Source organism: Lindgomyces ingoldianus, assembly GCF_010093535.1.
Source record: "Lindgomyces ingoldianus strain ATCC 200398 unplaced genomic scaffold BDR25scaffold_5, whole genome shotgun sequence".
Classification (NCBI taxonomy): domain Eukaryota; kingdom Fungi; phylum Ascomycota; class Dothideomycetes; order Pleosporales; family Lindgomycetaceae; genus Lindgomyces; species Lindgomyces ingoldianus.
Window position 1 is genome coordinate 1,997,364 of NW_022985166.1, and position 14,272 is coordinate 2,011,635.

At 48.8% G+C, this 14,272-nt stretch overlaps 2 protein-coding genes across 2 annotated transcripts; one reads left to right on the forward strand and one right to left on the reverse strand.

The window, feature by feature from the left end:
• Positions 1 to 1,117: 1,117 nt before the first annotated feature.
• On the forward strand, positions 1,118 to 2,923 carry BDR25DRAFT_279721 (MFS general substrate transporter; the record flags this gene model as incomplete). Its single annotated transcript, XM_033687770.1, has 5 exons — positions 1,118 to 1,393; positions 1,449 to 1,635; positions 1,686 to 1,752; positions 1,803 to 2,245; positions 2,302 to 2,923. The coding sequence occupies exons 1-5, from the start codon at positions 1,165 to 1,167 to the stop codon at positions 2,921 to 2,923; spliced, it is 1,548 nt and encodes a 515-aa protein (XP_033552421.1). The 5' UTR covers positions 1,118 to 1,164.
• A 5,811-nt stretch (positions 2,924 to 8,734) lies between these two features.
• On the reverse strand, positions 8,735 to 9,724 carry BDR25DRAFT_279724 (uncharacterized protein; the record flags this gene model as incomplete). The annotated part of the gene is made up of 3 exons (XM_033687771.1): positions 8,735 to 9,381; positions 9,429 to 9,465; positions 9,515 to 9,724. Coding segments are annotated over 3 exons (894 nt in total), but the record flags the coding sequence as incomplete, so codon positions are not given.
• Positions 9,725 to 14,272: the final 4,548 nt, after the last annotated feature.

Here is a 14,272-nt window from a genome sequence, read left to right on the forward strand (position 1 = left end):
GACAGGTTGGTTCTGTTGCCTGGAAGGCCACCGAAGGTGTTATAGAAAGAGGCAAGAGAAACGCTTGGCATCTAAAACCTGCCTTTGAACGACGTACTTCCGAGCCATTACCAGAAAGGAGGCTTACGGAGCTTCTGTAATAATTCGTGAACTCACGGGGTTGCCGCCAAGCTCGATACTGTGGTACACTGTCATGTATGTCGAGTGGGTGAAGTATGCTGAACAGGTATCCGGAACTTGAGCCACGCACTGGGCGAACAAGGACTCGGGAAAATATGCCAAACACACCAGATCCTGCAGGTTCACCAAGGAAACGTCGGATGTGAGTTGGGATGCGTCGGTCCGACGACCTGGTCTCTGGGCTTTGCTGAGTCGACGAGTTCTTGGATGACGAGGCCGAGATGTGTGGGGTGTGGCCCAGTTCAGGATTCCGTCCAGGATCTTATCACCTTCTTGGGCAAAGAGCAAGGGTATTGGAGTCGTAAAAGATGGTTGAAGTCTCAGGGAATCTTGGCTTGCGGAGAGTGGGGAAGAATTCGGCGTTGAAGTCCCCGAGGCGGACGTGATGTTAGAGCGAGGGAGAAATTTGTGCTGCCTCGAGCTTCTCTTTTTGGCCTGGACACCTCAAACATGAGCGGTGATGTTCGTGTTTGTGGAAAGGTTGTCACGTCGTTCCCTTGATCAGACCTTGATCCTTAGCCCCACCGCCCACTCAGCCGCACCAACCTGCTTCCTCCGCAACGGAAGTAAGCCTCAACACCAGTCCACTATCGCGGTAAAACTGCCCCCCAACGTTCGGCAGATGTCCTCGCACCCATTCCATCCAATATTCTCGGGCTACTTTCCCAATTCATCCTAAATCCCACGAGTCAACGTTCGCGACAATCCTCCACGTGCCAGGTGTGGATCCACTTTGCTACCCCGCTTGCAAAACCCCCCGGCATCCACCAATTACCCCAGATTGTCCCATTTTATCACCGTAATCTTCTCGTACTACCTAACAAGGCCTGGATTGGCATCCCGCAGGATGAATAATGTCACTGTAGTTCCGCTCCTGCGGGAGTACAAGAAGTAGGTCGGGAACATTGACTGAGCCCCTTGAGGCCATTTTCAAAAACCTCAATATCCAACCGTCCACGCCAGTCCGGAAGAACAGTGCGCAGGATGGCTTCCCCCAGTTATTTGCCAGGCGACATCAAAGCCGACCTCACAGGCGATGACAAGAAGATCGAAGATCTAGGCGAGAAGAAGTTGAGTTCAGATGGCGAGATTGAAGCAAACGTAGTTGAACTCAACGAAGCCGAAGCGAGAAGAATACTGAAAAAAGTTGACTTCAGATTGGTGCCATTACTGTCCTTGTTGTATCTTGTCGCATTCATAGACAGGAGCAATAGTAAGTCCTTCCTTATGTTGCCAGAATTGAAAGCCTGGGAATTGACCGAGTGCAGTCGGAAATGCAAAAATTGCAGGACTTACAAAAGACCTGCACATGGTTGGTCTCCAGTACAACACCGCTGTCACTCTCTTCTTCGTCCCGTACACACTGCTCGAGGTCCCTAGCAACATCGTTCTAAAGATGATGAGACCGTCTCGGTGGATAGCCATCCTGATGTTTTGCTGGGGTCTTACCATGACGTGAGAACATCTACCCAACTAGGGAGCATGGTGACTGATGCTCTTTGCAGACTTATGGGCCTCGTGAACAGTTATGGGGGTCTTCTTGCAGCACGATTCTTCCTGGGCGTCACCGAGGTTAGTACCAAGCATTTCCAAGCGAAGCCACAAGCTTAATTCTGCCACAGTCGGGTTTCTTCCCAGCCGCAACATTCCTCTTGACCCTCTGGTATCGACGATATGAAGTGCAACGCCGCATGGCTGTGTTCTATATCGCAGCCTCCCTCTCGGGTGCTTTTAGCGGACTTCTGGCCTACGCTATCCAGAAACTCAATTCACGGGCTGGCCTCTCAGGGTGGCAGTGGATTTTCCTCATCGAAGGCCTCATTCCAGTGTTTCTCTCGTTGTTTATTTGGAAGCTCCTACCTGACAGCCCCGAGACGGCGCGGTTCTTAACTCAGGAAGAGAGAGACTTCCTTGTGAACAGACTAGCAGAGGAGACTGGGACAGGACACGGAAGGGTGACGAATCAGGACAAGATTCAGAAACACCATATCTTGGCTGGCTTGTCCGATTGGAAGGTTTGGGCCGCGGTAGTTATATTTTGGGGTAATACTGTTGGTGTGTATGGGTAGGTGTTATCCACTTTTCACTGTCCTGTTTTAGCAACCTACTTACACACTATAGATTCACGGCAACCGTTCCAACCGTCATTCAGCAGCTCGGATATTCAGCCGCCAACGCTCAACTGCTGACCATTCCTATCTACGTCTTCGCCTCTATTGTAACTCTAATCTTTGCGTTTTGGTCCGACTTCCGACAAGCACGATCGCCCTTTATCGTCGCTGGTTATTGCATTGCCGCTTGCGGCTTCATCGCGCAACTAGCAATCCCCCATCCAAAGTACCCGGGCTTGACATACGGCTTCCTATTCCCAGTTGCGGCAGGTCTGTACTGTCCCTTTATCTGCCTGGTATGTTGGATCGCCAACAACTTAGCGCCGAGCTCCAAGCGCGCTGTCGGGATGGCTCTTTTAATATCGGTCGGAAACATGGGCGGAATCATGGGGTCGAACATATACATCGCACGCGAGGCGCCTAAGTATCATACCGGCTTTGGTGTTTCTTTGACTATGGTGTGCTGCGCTATCCTCATGACTTTTGTCTTGAGATGGGGATATACGAGGGAGAATAACAAGCGGGCAAAGTTGTTGATGGAGAATACAGAGGAGGAGATTAAGAGTAGGTACACGGAGCAAGAGATGCTGGATTTGGGTGACCGGAGCCCATTTTTTAGGTACACGCTTTGATTGCGGCGGACTAGAGAAGAATGAATTAATGAGATGAGTTCATATCAAGCCGCTGCCTAGTCCTCGGCGCAGTCACATGATGCACTACACTGAGTCCTATGCGTGCTATCTATCACGAGAATTTCTAAGTCGTTTGGGCACTTCCGTCACGTTGAAATTTCATCGCTTATCTAACGTCAACCATGGCGTACTTTCCCATTTCTATATACGCAGGAACACTAACCCAATTCAAGAAATCGCCAACATCTTCCGACTCCGACCAAAAACCCTCTCCCCTACAAGCACTTTCACATACTATTCCACTCACCACTATACAAACACTCAACCACTATATACCCACTTCTCTAGAGATTCACAGACAAGATTAGATATCGACCATGCCCGCAAGCTTAGCCTCGCGTTTCCCCTCTGCTTGTTTCTGCAGTATTTTATTAGCAAGGTTGTAGAAACGATTAGTAGTTGCTACACACCTTCACAGTCCAACCTCCAACGCTTCGGAAACCACCTCCAGTGCTCGATGTGGCTTCGCTCGCCTCGCGTTTGACTGTACAGCGATCTACTCCTCCAAAGCCGCCACCCATATTAGGTGTAACCTCTCCAGTCTCATGTTTAACGGTCCACTGTCTGACGCCACCGAAGCCACCGCCGGTGTTAGATGTAGCTTCTCCCGCTTCACGTTTACAGTCGAGCGGCTGATACCGCCGAATCCACCACTCGTATTGGGAGAAGCTGCTTTGCGTTCCTTCTATATGGATTGTAAGAATTCGAAAGAACAAATCAAAGGTGCTACTTACTGCAGCATCAACGGGGAGAGAAGCAGCCGAGGCGAGAATGCTAAAAGACATAAGTGTAATGGTGAATTTTATGTTGGAGATGGTGCTTTACTTGATTCAGAAGAAGATGCTAGGTAATTGATTAAATCAGACATGTATGGTCTCAAAACTCCTCTTTATACCTCCCCGAGGAAAGTAGGCGGTCACCCTTCCGGACGCTGCAGGGACCAAGCACAGTATTTTGCAGGATAACTGTGTATTCCTAAACCATGAACATTCTTCGTGTTTTGAAACTGGCGAACGGGATCTACCTTCTGTCATCGCGGTTAGTTGGTCGATCCTTCGTCCTCTACAAACACAACGGTGCCGCAAAACCCGGGGTAAATATTTCTCATCCTACCTGCCATCATCTTAGCTTTTGCCGCAACCTGCGCGTTTGCAGTTCACACATAGACGGGTTCGAAGCACGTTCTCGATATTAGCCCGTGGATATTCGCAGATTTTAGGGGGGCTGGGGACATTAGTCCAGAGGTAGGCCAGCGCCCTCAGCGGGCGCTCAGCGAAGCCTCGGACACCGACTTTTGCGCATTATACAAATCTTACATCGGATTTTTTGGCATCACCACATTTTCCATTCTCGCTGCTCTGCATTGCGTTTAATATTGTTTATTAACATGTAATTCTCAATTCCAGGCTACGTAGCAGCTTAGCTGCTTGGCGGTGATTTGTATCTCTCCAAGCCCACCCTTATGAAATGCACGACGAGCACTGGTTGTAAGCGCACGAATTAATGTTCAGTATAAGCAAGGACTTCGGTTGATTCGAGCGAGTTGATCCCGGCTTGAGACGGCAAGAAATACTCAACTGGCTGAAGCTCAAGTGCCCTGTCCAGGTGAAATTCAGAGGATTTTTTGATTCAATTCTAGTCTCAGAGCTATCAACAGGAGAAGCCTGACAAATGGCATGTTACGATATTAAAGCCGAGGACTTCATGCTCTGCGACATCTCTGTACCAAAGCGTGCGGATTTGGGAAGCGCGGTGAGGTTCCTGGATGACATCGGGACGCGGGTTTTAACAAGACTTCGCCAACCGCACCTACCGTCTTCAACCTCATGCCATGTACATAATTAATAGACCTCAGAAATATAGAAGGCACAGAAATCTACCTCCCGCCTGAGCTCCGCGCCCACCCAAACCTCCCATATCGCCTCGACTTTTGCTGGTATATGGAGTCTCGGGATGCTATACGTGGCGAGGATCTTCCAGGATTTCCTTGGAAAGTGGTGAGTGTAGATGGGGGGTTCGTGGCATTTAGAAAGGAGCCGAATAGGTTGTTGCGAAAGTTGCCTGAGAAGTCTAAGGTTGTGGTTGGGAGGATGTTGGATGCGGATCCTGAGGCAAAGGTTTCGTGGGTTCAGGGTATCACTGATGTCTCGTTGCAGGGAAAGAGTATGTGAAGTAGTGCAGAGTGAGGGAACGAGGCGATGGGGTCATGACGATTCATGGAATGTAGCACTTTTGCTACTGTTACTGATCGTAGCAATCTCTTAGCAGTTAGAACAAAAGTGAATTCTCTTCTGGTACTGTACAGTTAATGAGGCTCTAGCTACTGCAGCAACTGCCTATTTTAATTGATGTCTTAGTGTATTTGTGCTTGCCTTGGCACCTCCTGTTCCACAGTAGCCCTTTACTAATCCGAGCGAAAACTTTCTCCGTGAACGCGGTATCAAACCACTAGATTTTGTAATTTTTGAACCATCGTATCCATCATTAGTACAGCAAAGTAAATTCACTCTTTATTTTGCCTGATTCTAGCTTTCTTAAAACTAAGTAGGCACGCCTTGCAAACACACAGCAGCAGTGCACTAATACTGCTAGTCTAGTCTCCTTGTTGTAGCTAAAGCTAGAAAGGCAATTATAATTAATTATGACTAGCTATCGCCTTCTACAATAAAGGCTATGTAGCTACGACGCAACTAGAACTCTAGACGACTTTTTTCCATATAGTTAAGCAGTATCGGCCATATTAACAATATTATGCTATAGTTGATCCCTCTAGAGCCTCTGGAAACACTAGTTGCTGCAGTTACTGAAGTTACTATACTAAACAAAAGCTTCACCCTTAATTAACCTAGTAGTAACTGTTACTGCCTGTAAGGCCGCTTTAATCTCTCTATCTGAAAGAATGAAACACTATTACTGCTTGTAGGGCCGTAGCAACAGTACTGACAGTAACTTACGTTCTATTAACCACCATAGATAGAGTATCGATGCAGAAAAAAGAGAGGTAGACAAAGTAGGATGCAAGGAAATGATGTTAATTATGCAGACGAAATAAATCACTTCTTTTCCGAGAATTATCTCAAACGGACAGATCGAGTGCTTGGATAAGTTCTGTTCCGTCCAGATGGCTATACGAAGGGAAATACAGAGTCCCCAGGCTCAAGAACTGCTTAAGTGACATCGCCACCGATCTCCATAATTCCTCTCAGCCCCCTCAACTCCCCCCTGCAAGCTCAACAGCCCCTATAGCAACCTCCTTCAACATCACTCCCGGTAATCCCAACTTCCTATTTCATACCTCCTGCCCTTTCCTAAAATCATATCCTGCATCCACATCCGCCTCAAAACTCAGCGCCAGTAACTCATACACCTTACCATAATCCCCCGCATCAAACTCCTCCTTCAATTCCTTCGCAACTGGCGCCGACCCCATTTCTTCAACACTTCACTGCTCCCCGGTAGCTTTCTCGAGAGCGACGATGACGTCGCGGGACGAGGCGACAAAGTCAAACGGGGGGAGTTGGGTGTTGGAAGTTTGGGAGTAGAGAAGCAGCGAATGGACAACGGCGAGATGAGTGTAGGTGGAGGTGGTAATGCTGAAGCGTGAAAGACCCGAGCCGTCGATGGTGGCATGCATGCTTTTAACGGAGATCCCGAGAAATTTGCGGCTTTTGGCGGAGTTTAAGGCCCTTTGAAGCTTAGCTAATGACCATACTGTGTAACTAAACGCCTATAAAGCTTGAAGGGGGAGAAGGGAAGGCAGGGCGGGTAGGCGTGGGGATGAGCGTATCAAGACTCACATGAAAAACTCGTCCACGTAAACTCCCCCTTCGACTCCTCTACCTTCTTCTAACGATATTACAGCATACCGCCTTTGGCGTCATATACGGGAACCAGTTTTCTAGCTCTTGGATCAAGATTGTTGGTACTGAATTTTGAAGGGATAAATTGCTTCACTCCCGCGGCGACGGCCGCATTTATAAATCGAATCGAAAAAAATCATCTTTAGTGATGGGTACGGTACTTAATGCTCGATAACAGCGTCCTAGCCGTTGAACGTGGCGGTAAGTTCTGAAACGGTGAATTCATCAGATACTTTGACTACGTGGAGGTTTGGGGGGAAGGTGGCGGAGCAGCTGGTGCGGGTTAGGAGGGCGGCGTTGAAGGCGGGTTTGGAGAGGAGGGCGCTAAGAATGGGAGCGCCGACGGAACGGGTTCACTTGGTGATGTCAGAATGGGGTAGATTAGGCGATGAGAAGGCGTACACCGGTGATGATGATGTTCTTTAGGGTGGTGGAGTACATGTTCTAAGCTGGGGCGGAGAAGGCGGCAGAAGGAGGTGTTGATTTTTACTAAATACACAAACGAGCTTGATGCTACTGGATGGAACCAGAACCCTCGTACCGGTTTGATAGCCTAATGTATATATTCCACTCTTATCCCCCTCATTACATACCCCATTGCACCATTCTACACTCCTTTTCCCCAAATCTCTCGCATTGCATCGCCGTTTGCCGAAGGCGGTAAATCCTCCCCATGCACTCCGTCACAGCCGCGCCGTCAATACTCTTGTTGGCGCGATTTGAAGTGTTTAGGAATATCTTGATGACAAAGGCCAAGAAAGCCGAAGAACAGAGCGCCTCAAGCAGAGAATCGGAGAAAAGCCATCGAGAAAGCGGGGCGATGCACAAAGTAAGCAACTTAAGATAGGAAAGCTGCTCCTGGTACGTGATTGATGAGTAAACGACGACGCGAAGTAACTAATCAAGAAGCGTGTTAGTCATACTAGGTGTAATAACAGGCCATTGAACAGCATGCCGAAAAGGTGGTGCCGAGTATGCTTGATGCTTTGGTTGCAAATGCATGGAGGAGGGATCGGATCGTGGTGGAACAGAAAGTGGTATTGGCGATGATTGGCTGACGCCAGACTTCCGACTCCGGCTTAGCGGTTTGGTCTTCCAGCAGCCTTCCCCGGCCGGGTTCCCCTTGCATGTCGTAAACCTTGCGATCCCTTTCTCATCCACTCTTTGATTTCTTTGCGAAACGGTGCGGCTTCGACTAAGCTATCGTCCCCATCATTAGTTGAATTGGACCGGAACTCCAAAGAATGACTCACCGGACCCCGACAAACTGATGTCATGGCATCATATTGCTTATCATTAACCAGGTATCACCACTATCAACACACCCAAAGGCGCTATTTCAACTCCAGCTTTGCCAAGCAGGTTTCTTCTTGACTTTCCCGCTGTCCAGAAACCCTGACTCCCTCCTCGCACTATTTTGAGCGGTCGTGGGCGTGGCTCCCGCTGCAACTGTTAAAGGCGGTGATGGCGACGGCGGTGGTGATGGCTGAGATGGCATTGACGGCAGGACCTGCACCTCCGAACCCCCATCACCCATGAAACTTCCTTCTCGCGTCGAATTCCCCGCTCTTGTGCCCGTTTCCCAGTTCGCCATTTCGATGTCTTCATCGTACTTGTTGAGGATTTGCGTCGAGCTGGCAATTGCGGGCGGCGAGCTTGCGCGACGATTGTTGCTCTGGTGTGGAGGCCGCACCCCACCGTGCATGTCGACGGCTAAATTTGCATGCGGTTCGCTCAGATATCCCTGTTTACTAGGGGTCTTCCAGAATGCAAGTTTGTCGAATGTTGAAGATTCACCGGACTTGGTCGAGAATGTGAGCTCGTTACTTCCGTTGTTCTGTCCGGATCCTTTGGAGCGGGACTTGGAACGCGATGTGAGCAGGTCGATCTGGAAGTGCTTAAAAAAGACCTTAAGTGCAGGCGCATTCGCGCACATGGCCCCAACATGCAGTTCTAGCATCGACCAGAGCCAGTTGTCCCACGCCGCCCAGGTGACGTCGTATGTCTCGAAAAAGATGCGCCAGCTCAACCACGTACGGATTGCGCTTATGGCAACGACGCAATATCCGATTGCAAAGATACCGAAGAGTGCGATTTTCTGCCGGAGCGGGATGTGTAGCTTCCAGTAGAGGAATGTAGGCAGGATGGCGGTGATGAAATCTTGGACTGCGGAGATAAGGCCTGCGGCGAACACATCGGCGCCTTCGTTGAAGCATTTGTATTTGTAGCCAGTTGCTAGTTTGACGAAGTTGAGTTGGTCCCAGAAAGCAGAAATGGGGTGACATCCAAATATTGGTACGAGGGTGAAGGCAATCGAGTATGTCACGATGAAGGTGATAGTGATCCTGGTAGCCCAGCGGAAACAGTAAGATACCGCTCGAGAGGATATTCGTCGATAGAATAACAAGATGGAAACCTTAATAAGGCCGACCGCAACGCAGAAGATAACTTCGATGGCCATGATCAACTTGCGTTGGGGTACAAATAAGGCAGGATTGACATCCCATACGTGCTTGTTGAAGCCATAGACTTCAGTAGCTGCCTCATGTAAGTGATGTCGCGTTACTCCTGCGTGATATACTTACCAAGTGGGAAAAGCACAGTTAAAGCAATCATGGGAAACTATCTCTACTGTTAGCTCACGGTTATTGCTTAGCAAGAAGTGACTCACGATTGCAGCCAACATCAGCCAGTCATCTAATCCAGTATTGTGTTGAATCCGTATTCTTACCCATAGTCGCACAATAAGAATGCCTAAGCTGAGAGGTCCGAATACACATGCGACGATGAGGACTGCTTTTGGCCGCGTAGGAGGGTCAATATAATTCCCTGCCGGCCACGATGCGATGACCTCCAGCGGAGGATGAATGCCGCCTGGCATGGTGCATTTGAAAGTGGTGCAGGAGGAGTGCAGTGGACGAGACAACAGTTAGATGCTGAGTCTAATGGCGGTTCGGGAGATGGGGGATGCCTGCATAAGTGCATGACGCCTTCCCGGGTAGGGGAGAAAACGTGGAGCTCGAAATAGGGTAAGCAAGGTCTCGAAGGAGGAAGACTTTTGTTCTTCCAAAAGCAACATTTCGTTTCAGCCAATATAACTTGACCACTAGTTTTGCGGCCAGTCGTCTGAGTCCGGGGAATATCCAGCCCTACGCCTATTGGTTAGAAGAATTGCCCGATTTATTCCGCCCTTCATTCGCTTCCCCTTCGCCTCCTGACGGATGCAGCCAAATCGGAAAAGCGAGAAAATTTGATACGAGAACGACTAGTAAATGAGGACGCCCACCACTCCAATTTTTTCTTTTTTGTGTCGACATTTGCATAGAGGTGTTGTCGATGCACAGATAAATGCTTTGGGAATAGGGTTTTGATTGGCACGAGGGTGTAGCGGAGATGTGAACAGGTTTGGCGAATACTGAAACTTCCAGCTTTGCCGCAAGCTTTATCCCGGTCGTCGATCAGCCACCGGAACGAATGCATGATCCACGTCAGCAAAAGCAACTCCCACGTGGTTGGCTGCAGGGTTTGGGATCAACTGGGATCTTCGGCGTTTTGACCAGGCACCGATCTCACCATTAAACCAAGGAAGTCGAGGATGACGAGGACGGTCGTGGTTGCTTATGGGTGAGCGGAAAGAAAGCGTTGTCGCTAAAGATCTGTATATCGACGACGAATCTCGAATTGTAGTGAGACGTATGAAATTATCCTGCAATAACGTTGTACTACCAGTACGACAACGAGGAACTCCACGTGTGTCGACGGCCTTCGAGGCGGCATGCGACATGATCAAGCGGGTACAGAGTCTGGCCAGATCCAGCGCAACCACGCTATATACGCTCGGGCCATCAACCCCGACCTCAGGATGCCAAGCCTGTTCGTCTACCAGCTGATTTGTATCAATTTTAAACAGCAATTCATCGCGATATTCTATCCGGAGCTTTTTTGAGGTTATTGTACGATATAGAGGATCCATATTCTCGATTTTTTCGAGGGTCGCAGCAGATGTGATGACGTAGGAGGTTCCGGTACGATGTGATGTGGCGATCCTCATCAAATGCCAGCCTCTATCACTTCAGACCTCCCCTATCTCTCTCATCACATAACCAATTCCTGTTTTTGAAGCTGTACATCCCTTTTTCAATGCCAGAGATGATATCACCGTCGTCATTGAGGTTGAGAGCTCGTGGTTGACGTCACGCTGGTCAGTGAGAAAATTGGATATAAAATGACCTTGATGCGACCCCCCAACCTCTATTAACCATAGCTCTACTTCTACATATCTAATTCACTCAAAAATTGTACTAATTGATTCGCCATGCCTGTCTCTGTAATTGAGCAAGTTATTACGCGTCAATACTGTTGTCTTAGCTTGCGTGATTGTCTCAGGATCCATACACTCTATTTTGACTCTGGATGGTCAATCACTCAGATTGGAGCGAAGATGTTGCTCCATATCTCTACAGTTAGTTGTTGTGTACGTGCAGTAACTGCTATCTACATTCTAGCTACTAATTACTAGTAGTTAAAGGAGAGATTAACTCTATGAGCTAATTGAGTGAGACTCAGGAAAATCGATACTCCTGAGAGAGCTCGTATAGTAGAGGTCGTCAGGTCTTCTCCTAGTAAGCGCCGTATGACGTATGGAGCTCTGTGCGACCATCTCAGGCTCACTGTAAGTGAGCGTACACTTAGGAGAGCTCTTGAGCTCGAGGGCTTCCACCGTTGAGTCGCATACAAGAAGCCATACATCTCTGAGATTACCCGCATGAAGCGCCTGCAGTTTGCAGAGGAGTATATTACGTGGGACTATAATCAGTGGAAACATGTAATCTTCAGCGATGAGTCTGCTTTTCATGTAGGTGAGCAGGAGAGAGTATATGTTACAAGACAGCCAGGGGAGGAGCACCTCCCTAATTGCCAGGTCCCTAGGTTCCACCCAGGGGACGCTCATCACGTACATGGCCAGCTCTGCGGGCAGTACCTTGGCCCTCTCTTTAAGTGGAGCCGTAACAACTATGGTACTATTACCGCGAACAGTTACATTACAAATGTTCTCCCTGTAAGTCTCTAATCTTCTTTCCCTATAAATGCTCATACTAATTAGATTAAGGTTGTACACGATTTTGTCCTAGAGATGCGCGAGATGTATGAGGCTTATGAAGAACTAAATCACATCATCTTTCAACAAGACAATGCGCCTGCCCACCGAGCTATTGCCACTAGGACTGCTATACAAGCTTTTGTTCCCCTCATGGAGTGGCCACCTACTTCATGCGATCTCAATCCAATTAAACATGTATGGAGGGAAATCAAGCGTCGTATTCACCAGCTCCCCCGACAACCCACCTCTCAGAGAGAGATGTACGACGCTATCCAACATGAGTGGGAATCAATTCAATGGTTTGAGCAGCACTTTGTTATGAACTTGGTGGAGAGTATGCCTGCGCGCTTGATGGAGGTCATCAACAATATGGGGGGTCCTACAAGGTATTAGGTTGATATCACTGTTTTTGGCTTTTTGGAAGCCCCTCTGTTGCTACTCTGTACACTACATCTATCGCAATCCATCGCTTGGCAAGCTCTTGGCGCTTTTGAGTGAATTAGTCGTTGATTTTTGATAGAGATCGTCGGGTTTGACTACCCCCTCGGGCCTAGGTTGGTGGCGCGGAGGCGCGGAGATCTATACTAATTGGGTGGGCGTAGCGCCGCGCTTGCATCTTACGTGGCCATACTCTGTAGATGGCCGCATGGGGAGGATGGCGCAGGGAAGAATTGGCCTGCTTCGGAGAAGGGGAATCTCTACCAAAAGTTCCTTAGTACCGTGAGTGTATCATGGATTTTGTGAAGGACATGCCTCAGGTTCGACAATGAAACGCTAAACGCGGGAATTGCTCCTTCAGAACCAAAGTTTTGAAGAACAGTAATCGTGTTGAACCATGAGAGGCTATATACGCCGGCTGCTCCGAGAGAGTTTGAGCTTCAGGATCGTCCCGCCTTCGGGTTCGCGGGGCCAGGACAGAATATCACGATCTGATTGACGGTCGGACGATCGGACATCAGATATTTTCAACTCGAAGTATTTCGACATCTCAACATCACATTAGTGCTAAGGCAGTTGTTTAAGCTCGATACCTTTGACAACGGCATAAATCTGACACTCGACAGGTCGTCCCGTACGTGGGCCGAAGCTCATAAAGGAGAAGTCAGTTGACAGGCGTACTGGAGATTATATCTGCCTAAGATGTTTTCCACTCAAGAAGAATCGAGAGCCCGCACGGAAATTGCGATTTGGACCACATTTGCGAGTCGAGGGGGTGCACTTACTGCTGCATGGTCTAAGAGGGATCTAGAATCCGCGACCGTGCGAAGATTACCCGTGATGCGGGAACTACCCGCCTTTGTATCTACAATGTCAGGGGATCAATCTTCGGATTGAGTGACGAACACTAACCCTTCCTCGATACATGGTCGAACTTTTTCAGAACTTAATTTTGCTTGCGTAACCAAAGGGCTTCTGCTCCAGATGCATGAAACGGGCCCCTGTCGCTGCTGCGTGACTGCTGTTGAAGCGAGCCTCCGTGCGATGCTGTTGGCTGAACGCGACAAATGACAGCTGTAGCTTGCAACAATGACTTCACCTTTGCGAGCCGTTTAAATGATCTGCAGCCTAGAATTGCTGTGTGTGTTGAGATATGCTGAAGCGGGAGGTCTAATTGTGCTGCACATATTGCGAGTAAAAATAGCGGGCCGATCTCAATGTGATCACTACCTCCCTGTTCTTTCATCCTTCTAGAGAGAAGAAAACTGAAGCCTTAGTTCTAGAGAACGCTTGACAACCACTACGTTTCGTACTCGCAGGACACTGGAAGAAATAGAGATGGGACGCTATTGGAGGCATGGGCGCCTGGCCTCGTGGCTCAAGTGCCTTTTCAGCGATCAGTGAGTTGTTAGCTGTTGAGCAAATATCAAATTCGCTGGTCGCACCATAATGTCTTATTCAGTGCTAGCCGTGGGATGCGAGGGCGAGGGCGAGGGAGAGGGTGATGGCGATGGCGTAGCGGACGGGGCGGCTTAGTGGCGTGTGGTGGTTGACATTAAGTTCGGTCTATGGAGAACGGCGGGAACTTAATATCATGAGGCACAAGTTGAGCGAGAAATAAGGACGTCAAGAGCCAGTGGCTACCGATAAACTTTGAGCTAAGCAGTCGGAATTGGTGGCGGTGAAAAATTAATTTTTAGATGCCGAGACCTCCGCCGATGAGCTGGTGATGGGCGAATCTTGCTGCTTTCGCATGAAGGGGGATTTTTTGGATCGATGAACGGTCGCAAGGGGTGTGGAAGTGAGTTCGAATTGCATGGATGCAGAATTCTATCAGGGATTACGAGATACGTGAAGAACAAGGAATCAGAGACTGCCGTTTGCTACTGA